Genomic DNA, 17,036 nt, shown 5'->3' on the forward strand with positions numbered 1-17,036 from the left:
ATTCACATGGACTATATACAGGTAGAGATTCATAACTGTAGGTCTGTTGGTAATTATATTTCCTAAAAATAATTTTAATACCTGTGCTTTACTTTACTAGAGAAAAGACAGATTTAAAAATTTCCTAGCCAAGAAATGACTTAATTTTGGTTATAATCAAATTTTGAGTACAGAAACCAAGATGATAATAAAATGTCACGTTTGGTATTGAGTGAGCTGACTAGAGTTCGTCGTGTAATGTGCATGTGGATTGGATGTTCTTGGTTGCAGTACATTGCCTCCTGCTGGAATCACGACGGGGACCCTGTGCAGCTCCTGAAGCTGGGGAGTCTGGTGGCTCGATTCAGGCAGTGCCTCAAGGAAAATCCACAGTTTTTGCAAGAAAAAGTAAAACAGTATTTTAAGGTAAGGAAATTGGAGAATTTATGTGAATACATGATATAATTTCTTAATTATTAATTAATGCTCCTATTAACAAGTTTAGTTTTGATTCTGACGCAAGTTGGCTTTTTATATGAACACATGAGTGATTTTTTTGTATGTGAGTATATGTATACATGTGTATAAACAAAAACATCTGTAGGCATTTCTGTTCTGCTTTGTTGAAAGAAAGATTGTATTACTCCTCAGTTTTGGGGTAGGTTTTGATAAGAGTTGTTCAATTGTCATTAAAAGTTTGGTGGACTTCACCTGTGAAGAAATACAATTCTGGGATTTCTTCATCAGGAGTAGTTGTGTGTGTGTGTGTGTGTGTGTGTGTGTGTGTGTGTGTTTTCATTACTGTTTCAGTGCCCTCGTGAGTTACTGATCTATTCAGAGTTTTCTCTCTTCACACTTAAGTCTTGAAAGGTGATGTGGATTTCAGGGTCTGTTCATCTAGGCGTCTGGTTCATGCCTGTAGATTGCTGTACTGCTGATGCTGCCGGGCCTGTTTTCTTAGTGTATCTGAAGGGTTGGCACTTTTGTCAAATGTCTGAAAAAAATCTTCTCTGTGATAGGAGTTTCATTGTTTCCTGTGTTCTGCTACCATAGGTCTGGCTGGATCTCACTTTTCTATTTACTGAGGATACGGAGATAGTTTAAAAACTCATTGGTCTTTGTTTTTAACGTATGTGTGAACTGGGTACGTGTCCCTCTTAACACTGATTCTGTGGGGTCCTGTAGTTCTCTGTGTTATGCTTATGGTTTCATTTGTCTCAAGGTATTTACCAAGGTCCCTTATTGACTTTTTAATCTACTGGTTGTTTAGGGATGTGTTGTGTAAATTCCATATACTTGTGGATTTTCCGGTTTTCTTTGTACAGGCATTCCTTGGAGAGAGCACATGTGTGGTTCACACCATCGCAGTAAAGCAAATAGAGTTGAATGAATGCTTTGGTTTACCAGTGTGCGTAAAAGTTAGGTTTACACTACCCTGCAGTCTGCTAAGCGTGCAATAGCATTATGTTTAAAAATAACTACATTCACATCTTAGGTAAAAAATACTGCTAACAAAATGCCAGTTATCTGAACTTTCAGTAAGTCGTAATCTTTGCTGGTGGGGAATGGTGATGGCTGCTGAAGGTGGGGGAGACTGGCATTCCATAAAATAAAACACTGATGAAGTTTGTCATAATGACGGACCCTTCCTTTCATAAAAAAATTTTTCTGTAGCAGGTGGTGCTGTTTGAAAGCAGCATTCTACCCATGGTACAACTTCTTTAAGAATTAGAGTCAGTCCTCTCAAACCCTGCCACTGCTTTATCGACTGAGTTCATGTAATATCTCAAAGATTTTTATTTATTTATTTTAAAGAGAGAGCCATGCGCACAAGACAGTGAGCAGGAGGGAGGGGCAGAGGGAAAGGGAGAGAGAAGATCCCAAGCACACTCCACACTGAGCATGGAGCCTAACATGTTGGGCTCGATCCCAAGACCCAAGCCAAAATCAGGAGTCAGAGCCTTAACCAGCTGAGCCACGTGTTGTGCCCAAGATTGCAAATCCAAGAAACCACCAAGGAGCCAACACCGATGCAAACACACGAGGGTTTATTTACAAGCTCGAGCTTGGGTCCAAGTGTACCCGACACAGTGGAGCAGGGACTTGGACCCCGAGACTAAGAGGCATAGCAGCTTTATAGGGGCCAGTGGCCAATGGGATACACAGAAAGTTGCACAGTCATGTCGGTCCACATGCAGGTGGCTGATTGAATTACTTCTTACCCTATAGTATCCATTTGAGCTGGCCTATTACTTTGGTCAGAATTGGCGCGCAGTTTTGGGGGGCACAAAGCAGGGTTACATTGTTAGGAGCCGATTTCCAATTAGGGTGTGCCCAGCGGCTTGACTAGGGTGGGGCAGCACCTTAAGCAATAAGCAGGTTATGTGGGGGTCATACAGGAGGTGGCAGGTGTAGCACAAAATGGAATCAGTCCTGCTCTGCTTGTCCAGGGGTACAGGATTTTTGTTAAATTTCCTGGGTCCCACACCACGCAGGTGCCCTGTTCATGTAATATTCTAAATCCTTTGTTGTAATTTCAACAGTCTTCACAGCATCTTCACCAGGAGTAGGTTCCATCCCAAGAACCCACTTTCATTCATGAGAAGCAACTCCTTATCTGTTCCAAGTTTGATCATGAGATTATATCCATTGAGTCCTGTCTTTAGGCTCCACTTCTAAGCCTGGTTCACTGGCTGTTTCCACCTCATCTGCAGTGACTTCCTCCACTGAAGTCTTGAGCCTCTCAAAGTCATCCATGGGGGCTGGAATCAACTTCTACCAAAACTCTGCGAATGTGTGTTTTGGGACCTCTTCCTGTGAATCGTGGATGTTCTTAATGGTGTCTAGGATGATGTATCCTCTCCAGAAGGGTTTTAATTTACTTTGCTCAGATCCATCAGAGGAATCACTATCTATGGCAGCCATAGTCATATGGAATGCATTTCTTAATAAGACCTGAAAGTTGAAATGATTCCTTGATTTGCAGAATGGATATTTTTTTAGCAGGCATGAAAACAATATTAATTTCACTGTTCATCTTGACCAGAGTTCTTGGCTGACCAGGTGCTTTGTCAATGAGCAATCATATTTTGAAAGGACATTTCCTGAGCAGTAGGTCTCAACAGTGGGCTTAAAATATTCAGCTAACCATGCTGTAAGCAGATGTGCTGTCATTCAGGCTTTGTTGTTCCGTTCATAGAGCACAGGCACAGTAGATTTAGCATAAATCTTAAGGTTCCTGGGAGTTTTGGAATGGTCAGTGAGCACTGGCTTCAACCTTAAGTTCCAGCTGCCTTAGCTCCTAAAAGTCAGTCTGTCTTCGAAGCTTCGAAGCTACGCACTGACTTCCCCTCTCTGGCTATGAAAGTCCTAGATGGCCTCCTCTTCCCCTCTTAAGCTGTTTGTCTATGTTGAGAACCTGTTGTTTAGTGTGGCCACGTTCATTAACCACCTTAGCTAGATCTTCTGGACGCCTGGCTGCTTCCCTTTGCACTCTCCTATTATGGAGACGGTGTCTTTCCTTGAAGCTCAGAAAGCAACCTCTGCTGGCTTCAAGCATTTCTTCTGCAGCATCCTCACCTCTCTCAGCCTTCAGGGAATTGAAGAGAATCAGAGTGAGGCTTTGGCTCAGGGGTGAGTCTTTGGCTTATGGGAATGTTATGGCTGGTTTGCTCTTCTATTCAGACCCTTAAAACTTTCTCCATATCATCAGTAAGTCCCTTGCTTACTTAGCATTCATGCATTCACTAGAGTACCACTTGCAACTTCCTTCAAGAACTTCCCCTTTGAATTTACAGCTTGGCGCACAGTATGGTGCAACAGGCATAGTTTTTGGCCTCTCTCAACTTATGGTATGCCTTCCTCACTAAGCTTAATCCTTTCTAGTTTTTGATTTAAGTGAGAGTTGTACAACCTTCCTTTCAGGAAGCCATGGTAGGGTTATTGATTGGCCTGATTTCAGTGTCGTCGTGTCTCAGGGAAGAGAGAGGCCTGAGGAGGGGACAGTGCCTGGGCATGGCTGGTGGGTGGGGCGCTCAGAACGCACAAGTTTGCTGACTTACGCGGGTGTGTGGTTCACGTCTCCCCACAACAATCACGATCGTAGCCTGATCACTGGGCACAGATGGCCATAGTAAATACATGAAGATGTCTCACATGTTGGTAGAATTACCAGGATATGACACAGACACAAAGGAGCAAATGCTCCTGAAAAATGGTGCTGCTAGGCTTGCTCGGTGCAGGGTTGCCACAGGCCTTCAGTTTGTGAACAGATGCATTGTTTGCAAAAGCACAGTAAAGTGAGGTATGCCTGTGTAGAACACACGAGTAGTCACCTAAATTAGTGGATATTCTGGCTATTTTTGTGAAGGCTTCTTTTTTTCCCGTCAACTAACCGTCCGTCCCCCTATGATGCTGTCAAGTACTACTGACTCTCTTCCTTAACGCTGGATCCTTTGCATCCTTGTGACTTGCTTATTCCAGAACTGAAGCCTGCACCCCCCAGTCACTGGCTCCCTTTTCGTTCACCCCCCAACCCCCACCCCTCACCCATGGGAGTCATCAGTTCTATTTATGGGTTTGTTTCTGCTTTTTAATTGGATTATTTGGGGGGAAGGGGTTGGTGTTTAGTTGTATGAATTCTTTATATATTTTGGATATTGACCCTTCCCAGAAATATTTATTTGCCAGTATCCTCCTCCGTTCTGTCGGTTGCCTTTTCATTTTGTTGACTGTTTCCTTGGCTGGGCAGAAGCTTTCTATTTTGGTGCAGTCCCAATAGCTTATTTTTTGCTTTTGTTTCTATTACCTAAGGAGACATACCCATAAATATGTTGCTAAGGCTTTGCCCAAGAGATTACTTACTGCCTGTATTTTCTTCTGGAAGTTTTATAGTTTTAGGTCTCACTTGAGGTCTTTAGTCCATTTGAATTTATTATTTTTGTAAGTGTAACATATGGTCCAGTTTCATTCCTTTGCATGTAGCTGTCCAGTATTGTAATGTTTTAATTATTGTGGCTTTGTAATATAGCTTGAAGTCTCGAGTTGTGATGCCTCTCCTTTTGTTTTTCAAGATTGGCTATTTGGAGTCTTCTTGGGGTTCCATACAAATTTTAGTATTCATTCTAATTCTCTGAAAAATGCTTTAATGCTTTTGGTATTTTGATAGGGATTTAAGTTTGTAGATTGCTTTGAGTGTTATAGACTTTTCAACAATATTTGTTCTTGTAATCCATGACCATGGAATGTCTTTCCATTTCTTGCATTGTCTTGAATTTCTTTTATCAGTGTTTATAGTTTTCAAAATATAGATCTTTCAAGTCTTAAGTTTATTCCTAGATATTTTACTGTTTTTTTTTTGTAAATGGGATGGTTCAGTTTCTATTGCTTCATTATAAACGAATAGGAATGCAGCAGATTTCTGAACATTGATTTTTATATCCTGCAACTTTGCTGAATTTGTTTATCAGTTCTAGTTGTTTTTTGGTGTCTTTAACGTTCCCTGTACGTGGTATCATGTCATCTGCAAAGAGTGAGAATTTTACTTCTTCCATACCAATTTGGATGCCTTTTATTTATTTATTTATTTATTTTGTCTAATTGACATGGCTAAGACTTCCAGTGCTTTGTTAAATAAAAGTAGCAGTTGCAGACATCTTGGTCTTGCCTCTCACCTTAGGGGCAGAGCTTGCAATTTTTCACTAGTGAGTATGATGTTGGCTGTAAGTTCTTTCTTTTTTTTTTTTTTTAAGATTTTATTTATCCATTCATGAGAGACACAGGCAGAGGGAAAAGTAGGTTCCCTGCAGGGAGCCCGATGCAGGACTCTATCCTAGGACCCTGGGATCACAATCTGAGTCAAAGGCAGATGCCCAACCATTGAGCCACCCAGGCGTCCCAGGCTAAGTTTTTCATATAAGTACTTTATTATGTTGAGGTATATTCCTTCTATATCTACTTTGCAGAGGATTTTATTATGAATGGATGCTGTGTTTTGTCAAGTGCTTTTTTTTACATCAATTGAAATGATAATGTGGTTTTTATCCTTTTTTTTTTTTTTATGTGACATCATGTTGATTGTTTTACAAATATTGAACCACCCTCGCAACCTGGGGATAAATTCCACTTGATTGTGTTGTATGATGTTTTTAATGTGTTGTTGAATTTGGTTTGCTAATAATTTGTTGAGAATTTGTGCATCTTCATTCATCAGAGATATTGGCCTGTAGTTCTTTTTATGTGGTATCTTTATCTGATTTGGGTATCAGGGTGATCCTGGCTTTATGGAATAAATTTGGAAGTTTTTGTTCCTCATCTGTGTTTTGAAATAGTTTGAGAAGAACAGGAATTAACTGTTTTCTAAATCTTTGGTAGAATTGCCTGTGAAGCCATCTGGTCCGGGACTTTGGCTTATTGGGAGATTTTTGATTACTGATTCCATTTCATTGCTAGTAATTAGTCTGTTAAACTTTCTGTTTCTTCCTGCTTTAGTTTTGGGAGGTTATATGCCTCTCAGAATATTAATGTATATTAATATACCTTAAGTTTTGGAATTGTTGGCATGTAGGTGTTAATAGTATTCTGTTACAGTTTGTATTTTTGTGGTGTTAGTTGTTCTCTTTCATTAGTGATTTTGTTTATTTGGGTCTTTTTTTTTTTTTTTCTTTGTTAATATGAGCCTGGCTAGTGGTTTATCAATGTTGTTGATCTTTTCAAAGAACTAGTTCCTAGTTTCATTGATCTTTTTTAGTTTCTATCTCATTTATTTCTGGTCTAATCTTTATTATTTCCTCCCTTCTGCTGATTTTGGGTTCTGTTGTTTTTCTGACTCCTATAGGTATAAGGTTGAGTTTGAGGTTTTCTTGTTTGAGGGAGGCCTGTATTGCTAGAAACTGCCCTCTTAGAACTGCTTTTGCTGCATTCCAAAGATTTTGTACTATTGTGTTTTCATTTTCATTTGTTTCCATGCATTTTTTATCTTTCCTGGTCAACTGATTTATTGTGTAGTTGCATGTTACTTCATCTCTGTGTGTTTGTGCTCTTTCCAGATTTTTTCTTGTGATTGATTTCTAGTTTCATAGTGTTGTCATCAGAAAAGATGCATGTCAAATGCTTTTTCTACATCTATTAAATTGATCATACAGTTTTTGTCCTTTCTGTTACTGATGCGATGTATCACACTGATTGCTTCGCAAATATCGAGCCTCCCGTGCATTCCTGGAGTAAATCCCACTTGATTGTGGTATAGGAATTTTTTTTTTTTTTTTTTTTGAGCTTGTTAAGACTTGTTTTGTGGCCTAATATCTGATCTATCCTGGAGAATGTTCCTTGCGCACTTGAAAAGAATGTATGTACTTCTGTTTTAGGATGAAGTGTTCTGAGTATGTTCAACCCATCTGGTCCAGTGAGTCATTCAAAGCCACTGTTTCCTTGTTGATTTCCTGTTTTGATGATGTTTTCATTGATGTATGTGGAATGTTAAACATCCCCTATTATTATTGTATTACTGTCTATTTATATTTGTTATTAACTGTATTATGTATTTGAGTGCTCCCATATTGGCGCAAAAATATTTACAACTGTTATATCTTCTTGTTGGATTATCCCCTTCATTATGATGTAGTGCCCTTCTTTGTCTCTTATTACAGGCTTTGTTTTAAAATCTGTTTTATCCAATGGAAGTACTGCTTACCCGGGGTTTGTTTTCACTGCCATTTACATAATAAATGTTTTTCTATCCCTTCACTTTCAATCTGCAGGTGTCTTTAAGTCTGAAAGAAGTTTCTTGTAGGCAGCATATAAGTGGGTCTTGTTTCTTTATCCATTCTATCACCCCATGTCTTTTGATTGGAGTCCATTTATTCAAAGTAATTATTGATAGATATGTACTTCTTGCTAGTTTGTTTGTTTTGTGGTTGTTTCTTTAGATGGCCTCTGTCTTCTCATGCTGTCATAGTTTACTTTTCTTTAGTGGATTCCTTTCTTTTTATTTTTTCAAATCTATTACTAGTTTTGGATTTGTGGTTACCATTGTTTGTATATAACATCTCCATCTAGGAGTCTATATTAAGTTTACCAGCTACTTACTGTAGCATTCTTTACCTCTCTCTCCCTCACATTTTAAGTATGCAGTGTCATATTTTACATCCTTTTATTTTATGAATCCCTGGACCGATTTTTGCAGAAATACTTATTTTTACTGCTTTTGTGTTTTTAATCTCACTTATGGTCTTTCTTTTCCACTCAGGGTCCTCTTTAATATTTCTTATAGGATGAGTTTAGTGGTCATGAATGAACTCTTACAGTTTTTGTTTGCCTGAGAAACTCGTGATGTCTTCTATTCTGAATGATAGCCATGCTGGATAGTGTATTCCTGGCTGCACATTTTCCCCTTTCAGCACTTTGAATATGTCATGCTGCTCCCCTTGGGCTTGGTCCTGCTAAAAAATTCACTCGTAGCCTTAGTGTTTGTTCCCTATGTAATGTCTTCTTTTCTCTTCCTGCTTTTGAGATTTTTTTTTTTTCTTATCAGTACTACCATTTTAATTACTGTTTGTCTTGGTGTGGACCTCCTTAGGTTGAATATTTGGGGCCACCTCTGTGGCTCCTGGATCTATCATCTGCTTCTTTCCCCAGGTTAAGGGAGTTTTCAGTTATGAATTTTTCAAATAAATATTCTGTCTCCTTTTCTGTCTCTCATTTTGTAACACAAATGTTATTCTGCTTGATGGGAGTTCTCAAATTTGCATAGTTTTTCTTTTCTTCTCATGTGTTCATCTTGGTTCCTTTTCATTATTTTGTCTTCCAGGTCACTAATTTGTTCCTGTACTACTTCTAGCCTATTCATTCCATCAGTTGTATTTTTTTTAATTTATTGTGTTCTTCATCTCTGGTTCTTTTCATCTCTCTGTTAAGGGTCTCACTGAGGTCCTCTACTCTTTTTCAAGTCCAGTGAGTACTTTTGTGATCATTACTTTAAATTCTCAACCAGGCATACTACTTAAACCTTATTACTTAGTCTCTCACTGTGGTTTGGTCTTTTCCTTTCATTTGGGACTTAATTCATCCATCTCCTCATTTTGTCAACTCTGTGTCTGTGTCCATGTGTTAGGGAAGTCAGCTATCTCTCTTGCTCTTAACGGTAGTGGCCTTAGGAAGAAGAGATCTTGAAGTGCCCTGCAGTGTACTGTCTCCTGTTCCCCAGGGCCTGGAACTTCAGGGAGTGTCTCCTATGGGTGCTGCGTATGCCTTGCTGTTGTGTCCTGGCTTCTTTTTCCTTCAGTTTTCTCTCCAGGCTCTCTTTGTTTGTTGTGGACAGTATTTGTTTCCCAGCAGGAGTGGGGCACATTTTAACAAAGTATCCAGTGGTCTGCTTGTGAAGTGATCTTGCCCCCACTGCCGTCAGAACTGAGTTTCCCTCAAAACGCATGGGTCAGAGAGATGTGGTATTGGCAGGGTTTGTAGCAGTCTTCACGGGGAGGGGCCCACAGTGCCACTGACTGAGTGCTACTGGTAGTGACAGATCCGCTGAAGCATAGAGGAGGTGTGGCTTGGTGCCAGTTAAGTGAGGAGTGTCAGTGTAGTTCTGGATCCCACAGATGACCATTGTTTAATGCTGGGGGTAGGAGAGGAAAGTGATGATGCCTACCAGCTCCCTTGTTCCTGCGGGGCTCTCCCCTTGATCCCTGTCTCTGGGCCACACTCTTGAGATGAGCAAATCACTCTCCTTCCTGCCTGCCCCTGACGTTTCTGAAACTGCTGGTTCCATGCTAGATCTGCAAGGCTGTTTGGTGTGCTGTCTCTTTAAGGGTGGAATTCTGCTTCCTAACACCCTCTGATGCCGATGTTTTAGATTCCAGATTCTGTGTCCCATTGGGTGTAAGAACTCATGACATTCGGCCTCTCTCATTTCCAAAAGCATATGTTACAGGGATTCATTCTCCCTATTGGTGAGCTCCCCAGTGTGAGAGTCTGTTTTTCACCATTCTCTGCATCACCTGCCTCCTCCCTGCTGTGGACAACCATGGTTTGTTTCTCTCACAAACTGCATCTTTGCCCTTCTGACCTTCTCTTACGTGGCCTCTTCTCTACCTAGAGAAGTTTCACTTCTTCCTTACTGATTTAGATGTCTTTTTATTTCTTGTCTGATGGCTACAGCTACAATTTCCAGAACTGTGTTGAATAAAAATGGTGAAAATGGACTCCCTGTCTCATTCTTGATTTTAGAGCAAAAGCGCTCAGAGTTTCACATTCAGTATGATGTCAGCTATTGGTTTGCCAGATGTGGCCCTTATTCTGTTCAGGTATATTCCCTTTAATCCCATTTTGTTGAGAGTTTTTATCACAAACGATGTTAAACTTTATCAAATGCTTTTCTGTACCTATTGGCAAATGATCGTTTTTATTTATTTTTATTTTTTTAAAGATTTGATTTATTCATGAGAGACAGAGAGAGGCAGAGACATAGGTAGAGGAAGAAGCAGGCTTCTTGCAGAGAGCCCATTGCAAGACTATCCCAGGACCCCGGGATCACAACCAGAGCCGAAGGCAGATGCCCAGCCACTGAGCCACCCAGAGCCCCAGCAAATGATCGCTTTAATGTTATTGTTGAATGTGGTTTGCTGATAATGTGTTGAGGATTTTTGCATCTTGGTTTATCAGAAATACCAGCCTGTCATTTTCTTTTTTTGTAGTGTCTTCAGTTTTGGTACCAGGGTAATGCCGACCTCATAGAATATATTTGGAAGCTTTCCTTCCTTTCTGTTTTATTAGAATAGTTTGAGGAACTTGGGTATTAACTCTTTAAATGTTTGGCAGAATTCACCTAAGAAGCCATCAGTACTTTGACTTTTGTTTGTTTGAGAATACAAGAATAGTCACCTAAATGTGTGGATATTTGGGTTGTTGGGCTGTTTTCTTGATGAATTCTTTTAGGATTTGCTCATTTATTTGCATTTGCTTCGGGGCGTTTGTACTTGGTGTGTATGCCTTGGTAGATTGTCATGAATGTAGTAGCACCTCCAAGGCTTTACCACAGAGATTAGACTGGTTCTGTATGAATGGCAGCTCTGTTGTGCTGTGTGCCATTTTGGCTTAGGTTTGGCACTTGACCTGCCATCTGTCTGTTCCTCAAAGTTACTTGGCATTAAGTTTATGCTGTAGTCTGGTTCTCTTTCCTCCCTGTAATATTGCAAATAGATGAGCTCTGTGTATGTGTTGAAGAAAGAAGCACATTAAATCACCTAATACTTTTACATTAAATGGATGTCTAGTTCATCCTCTTGATTTACAAAATGCTGAATAAAGAATTTAGTTCTAACTTTTTGAGAGGTTAAAACTAAAGAAGATTCAATAAAGATTACATTATTTTATTCTGTTATTTTCAATTTAGAGTGAAAGATTTATAATTTAAAATGTGAACAAGTGAGGTGTAAAGAAAATGTTGAATGTTGATACTTTTGGGGTTTAGACATAGTACCCATAAGAGTAAGCATCCCAATAGTGAGAACCCCAGCATGTGTGACTGACATAATTACTTTGTGATGAGCGTGGTGGCTGGAGTGTCCCATACCTCGTGAGATTTCTGCAGGACGGCTTTTGAGGGACGGATGCTCTGTTGTCTTCACTATTCAAAACAGGTGGGCACATCCTGCCCCAGCATGTGGCGCTGGAAACTGGTCAGCATGTTGGGCTCCAGTGAGATCTTGTTTCAGTTTGGCCTTTGTTGCTGTGTCTGTTGCAGAATAATCCGCACAAGCTGACTTTGTCAATGACACCTGATGACAAGTATCCGGAGAAACAAGCACAGATGGAGACAGAAAAACTAAAGCAGAAGGTCAACTCTCTTTCCCCGAAAGACAAGCAGCAGATCTATGAGAAAGGTAGATGTTTCATCCTAACTCCTAGCCTTCAGCCAAACCCAGTGAACTTTGTAAAGGGAATGTACAGTTGGATGCAAGTATCATTTCCACTAACAGACATTTATTGGGTACTGACAAAGGTCAGTGCTGGGTGTGATGGCTTCAGTGCCAGGGTTTGCCTTTATTCTCAGGAGATTCATCCTCTAGTTCAGCAGGAAAGGCAGAAGTTGTAGGAAGGAGGCCTTACATTTTACAGATTTTATAAGTACTTGGTACTTGCCAGGGACTGTAATATACCACTAAAATCTGTTATGTTGCAATCTGTAGTTATAGTTAATCACCAAGTGAGCACTGCAGACTGTATGATTTTGAGGTCGGAAGAAGTGAATCTCACTAGGGGTGGTGGAAGGGGAGGAAGGCGGGAGGTGGGTATGAATGGGTGACGGGCACTGAGGGGGGCACTTGACGGGATGAGCACTGGCTGTTATTCTGTATGTTGGCAAATTGAACACCAATAAAAAATTTATTATTTAAAAAAAGTAACAGAAAAAATAAAAAGAAGAAGTGAATCCCGGTGAGGGATAAAGGCCTTGTCATGAGGTCCTGCCTGTGTCTGTGTGGTGCAGGTGTGGGTGAAGACAGAGTCAGCTACATGATTTCTTACTGTCTAAACACACACTTAACTGTTAGGCCCAGTGGTCTGCTCCAGAGTATTTGCCCAAAAGAAATGAAAGTGTATGTCCACACAAACTTCAGGGGAGCCGTATTTCCATCAACATGGTATATCTGTACTGGGAAATATGGCTCAGCCACACAAAGAGGAGCAAAATCCTGGTACACTCAACAGTGAGGAATCTCTAGAGCATTGTGCTGGGGAGTTAGCAGGCACAAAAGTACCTACTCAGTCCATTTACATGAAATTGTAGAAGTGGTAAAACCATCCTAACAGAAGCAAGTGAGGACAGGGGGTCACTTGCAGGGAGCCAGGAGGGAACTTTCTGGGGAATAGAAATGTTCTGTCTTCACGTGATGATTACATTACTTTATGCATTTGTCAGAATTCATTGAATTATCTGTACAACTGTGGATTTTGTCATACGTAAATTCTATATTAACAGAGTCTACCAAAATAGGTATACAGAACGTACAGACACTGCCTACCTCTCCAGAGTGGTAGTTGGCTGGGATTATGTGAGGGATGGTATTGTTGGCTTTAGATAGGAAGTGAGTAATGCTAGATTTCATGTTTAATCTCATCAAGGCAGAGCTAATTTCAGCATGTAACCTCCCCCTCTGTCTCAGAGTTCTTGTTTTGACATACAGCTATTCATACATTTAATAGCTAATTGTGAGTAATATAACCATCACTTTTGTTGCATGTGTGCCAGTTGACAAATGCCGACTTGCTTTTTTAAATTGAGATATTGATTGCTTCTTGGCCTTTTGTTAAGATCAACTGTAGTACTGTTCTGATACATTTAACACATGATGATGCATTTCTATTCGGGCACAATCTATTAGGTGGATTTAAGTAAGTAGAGATGTAAGTGGTACGTTACGAGTTTCAAGAGTGTAGCACCATGAATGGCTATTTGTGCAGATTGCTCAGTGATCACAATGCACCTCGTTGACATCTGTCACCACACAGTGGGAATTTATTTTTCTTGTGTTGGGAATTCATGAGATCTACTCTTAGCAACTTTCAAATATGCAACACGGCACTATTACCCAGAGTCACCAATGCTGTGCATTGCATCCCATGACTTATATCTGTAAGTTTGTACCTTTTGACCCCCTTCATCCATTCCTCCCACCCCAGCCCCCAACCTCTGGCACCCACCAATCTGTTGTCCATGTCTGTGAGCTTGATGTTTGGTTTTTCGGGTGCCATTTGTGAGTGGGCTCATAGAGTATTTGTTTTTCTCTGACTTCTTTTACTTAGTGTAATGACCTCTGTATTGCCATAAATGACAAGATTTCATTGCTTTTCTATAGCTGGATAATAATCCATTGCGTATATACCACATCTGTATCCATCGGTGGACACTTAGGGTTGTACTCATGTTTTGGCTTTTGTGAACAACACTGGAATGAACATGGGGGTACAGATACCTTTTCAAGTTAGAGTTTTTGTTTTCTTTGGGTAAATGCCCAGAAGCAGAATTGCTGGATAATGTAGTGGTTCTGTGTTTGATTGAACAGCTTCCATACTGTTCTCCACAGTGGCTACAGTTTGCATTCCCACCAACAGTGCACAAGGGCTCCCCCTTTCTCTGCATCCTTGCCAACACTTATTTCTTGTCTTTTTGACTTTAACCATTCAGATGGGTGTGAGGTGAGACCTCATCATGGTTTTGATTTGCATTTCCCTATGTTGATTGTTATGGAGCGCTTCATATTCTTGTTGGCCATCTGTATGTCTTCTGTAGGAAAGTGTTCAAGTCCTCTGCCCATTTGTAAAGTTTTAGTGTTGAACTGTGTAAGTTCTGTTACATCTTTGGGTATTAGCCCTTTACAGATGAGGCTGGCCGTATTTTCTTCCATTCCATAGATCACCTGTCATTTTGTTGATGGTTCCCTTTGCTGTGCAGAAACTTTAGTTTGATGAAGTCCCACCCATTTTCCATTTTTGATGAAAGCCCTTTGTAGCACAGGACATAATTCCAGGTCTAAGCAACAGAACGTACATTCTCTGGGTTGTCAGATTGTTGGCATGGCCACAGAGTTATGCTCTTGTCCACACCCAACATGTGAGTGGATGGAGGCTCATTTTACAAAAGCATGTTACTTCACAGATCACCACAGAGTTCCATTAAGTAGGAGATAGTGCTAGTGCATGTAAGGGGGTATTGCAGGTCAGTAAGTCTTAAATGAGGACTTTAGTGTGAGCAATCTGTGAATCAAAGTTTAATCTGTAGCTGACCACCAATGAACATAGTGAGGATGGGAAGTTAATTAACTTTAAACCGTCCTCCAGTTTGGGGCATCTCTGTATAATGGGTCACATGCTGTTGTGAAGGGCTGTAGCCTCTGCCATGGGGAGCATGTTGCTGGCCGAGGAGAAGCCACCGGTAGAGATCGCTGTGTGCCTGCAGGTGCTTTGGGAAAGGAGCAGCAGGTGTCAGGGTGTGGCTGCCGACAGGATGAGGGGTGGGCCCTCCAGCTACTCCCCAGACTAGGTGAGGGGAGAGGCAGGAAGCAGGCTTTCAGGTCCAGCACACAGGCCCAGGGGTGCAAGGGGCAGGAGGGGCAGGGTCAGCCTAGTTGGTCGACGGAACAGCCTGGTGAGGGCGGGCCTGGGAATTCTGTGGGAATTTGCAGGAAGCCTGCGCCTTAGTGCCTCCCTCAGCGAGTGCTGTGTGCCAGCCCCAAGAGGCCAGGTCCCTGTGTCCGGCCACCCTGAAGGCCCCTGGAGGTGATAGGTGCTGGGGACCGCAGGGGGCCAGACATAGAGGCAGCTCAGCCCAGCTCTTCACACTGTCGTGGGAAATGAAGCTGCCACGTTTGTTTGACAGAACTTCACTGGAGTCTTTGCTCGTGTACCATCCAGCGCTGTTGTCAGCGCATGCGCTGAGCCTGGGTTCTCTCCCTGATGGGCTGGGCAGTTGTGTCTCCAGGAAGGATGGGTCTCCCCCTCTCCCCAGATCTGTGAGGGCTCAGCCCCAGAAGGAGGTGTGCTTGAATTCGTAATTTGTGAAATTTATGTGATTATAAGCATGGTGCTGAAATTAGTGTAGATGAAATAAGAATAGACAAGTTCAAAAGTTGGAGCTTCACACCAGTGAGAAATGGGTTAAACTCTGGCCCACCACCACCCTCCTCCCCGTGAAGTGGTTCCCTTAAGTGATTGAGAGGAGAGTTCAGAAAGGGCGGTCTCCTGAGCATGTTACTGGGCCTTGGAAAGGGCTTGCTGGCAAACACGGGAACTGTAAAACCACAGGGCTGGTGGTGCAGCCAGGCTGACTGTCAGGATGAAAGGCTGCAGCAGGGACAGACGGACAGTGTCAGACCTCCCAGTGGCCATCCTGAGTGTTCATCACCTTGCTTTGTTCTAGGCTTAGAACTACAGGATCAGCAGAGTAGACCTCAGGACGCCTCGTGTCTGCCAGCACTGAAGGTGTCCGACATCGAGCCCACCATGTCGTTCACGGAGTTGGAGGTGGCCCTGGCAGGTCAGTCCCTGGGCACGGTGTCTGCAGGAGGTGCCACATGTGAATGATTCCCATGAGACATCCAACCACCCTCTTGATAGGCTTGCTCTTCACGGTTCGTGTAGGTGGGATTTCCTGCGCCGTGACAGTGGATTTCCCTACTCAGGGATGTTCCTCGCAGTGGGCTCACGGGGCGCTGCTTTCACAGTCCCACGAGGCTCCTGATCACCCGGTGGCTGTACTGAGCGCAGCCCGAGGGCCGCCGGCACCCTCCGTGCCCCTGGTCCAGCCTCACCCCATCAGGAGAGGCGGCAAGCCACGCAGGGAGCCCGAGCACACAGCAGGACCACGGTGTGGTCTCCTGCCAGCTCCTTCCGGCCCACCCTGCATCGCTGCTCATGGGGAGGCGTGCGAGACATGCTGCGGGGCAGCAGCACACTGTTGAGTGCCGGTGTCCGTCTTGGGCATGCTGTGCCCGAGGAGTCCTGACGCCCTGCTGCACTCCCACCAGGGCCATCCCACTGGTTCACAGGGCTCCTCCGTTCACCACGCTGATGCATGAGTGTGCATGCACGAATGAGATCTTTGTTTCTGGGTGAGGCCTCTGCAAAGTGGGGTTACTAACGTGTTTGAGTTTCCCCTAGCTGGTTTATCAGTGAGGTTCATTAAGTGTTCATTAAAAGAATTAGTGAAGGTAGACCACGGGTTGTCCATAAATGCCCTGCACCCACCGCTGCTGTAAATAATTGAGCCCACAGCACCTGCCCCCGAGGGCCTTGGGACTCTGGAGGCCATGGGGGCCGCCACGGTGGGTCCTCAGACCCCGGGTTTGGGGGTGGCATTTGGGAGGGGTTGGAGAGTGGGAGCTGTCAGCCCACTGTGACAGCATGGAGGGCTGCAGGTGGGCACAGGCAGGGTCCGGCCTGCCCGAGCACCAGGGCAGCTCCGGAGCCTGAAGAGCGTTCCTTGCCCAGCCCTCCCAGAGGCGTGAGTTGTTTAGTGGTCACCAGGAATGGGCAGTAGTCTTTGCTGATGGAAATTTTAAATA

At 42.7% G+C, this 17,036-nt stretch overlaps 1 protein-coding gene across 1 annotated transcript in view; it reads left to right on the forward strand.

Annotated features, from left to right (window-relative positions):
• PITRM1 (pitrilysin metallopeptidase 1) overlaps positions 1-17,036 on the forward strand; it is a 44,004-nt gene that overhangs the window by 18,762 nt on the left and 8,206 nt on the right. The window contains exons 13-15 of the mRNA XM_041768157.1: positions 271-405; positions 11,720-11,858; positions 15,893-16,009. Coding sequence (XP_041624091.1) covers positions 271-405; positions 11,720-11,858; positions 15,893-16,009 — 391 coding nt within the window. The remainder of the gene's footprint in view (positions 1-270; positions 406-11,719; positions 11,859-15,892; positions 16,010-17,036) is intronic.

This window comes from Vulpes lagopus, chromosome 8, assembly GCF_018345385.1.
Source record: "Vulpes lagopus strain Blue_001 chromosome 8, ASM1834538v1, whole genome shotgun sequence".
In the NCBI taxonomy this organism is placed as follows: Eukaryota; Metazoa; Chordata; class Mammalia; order Carnivora; family Canidae; genus Vulpes; species Vulpes lagopus.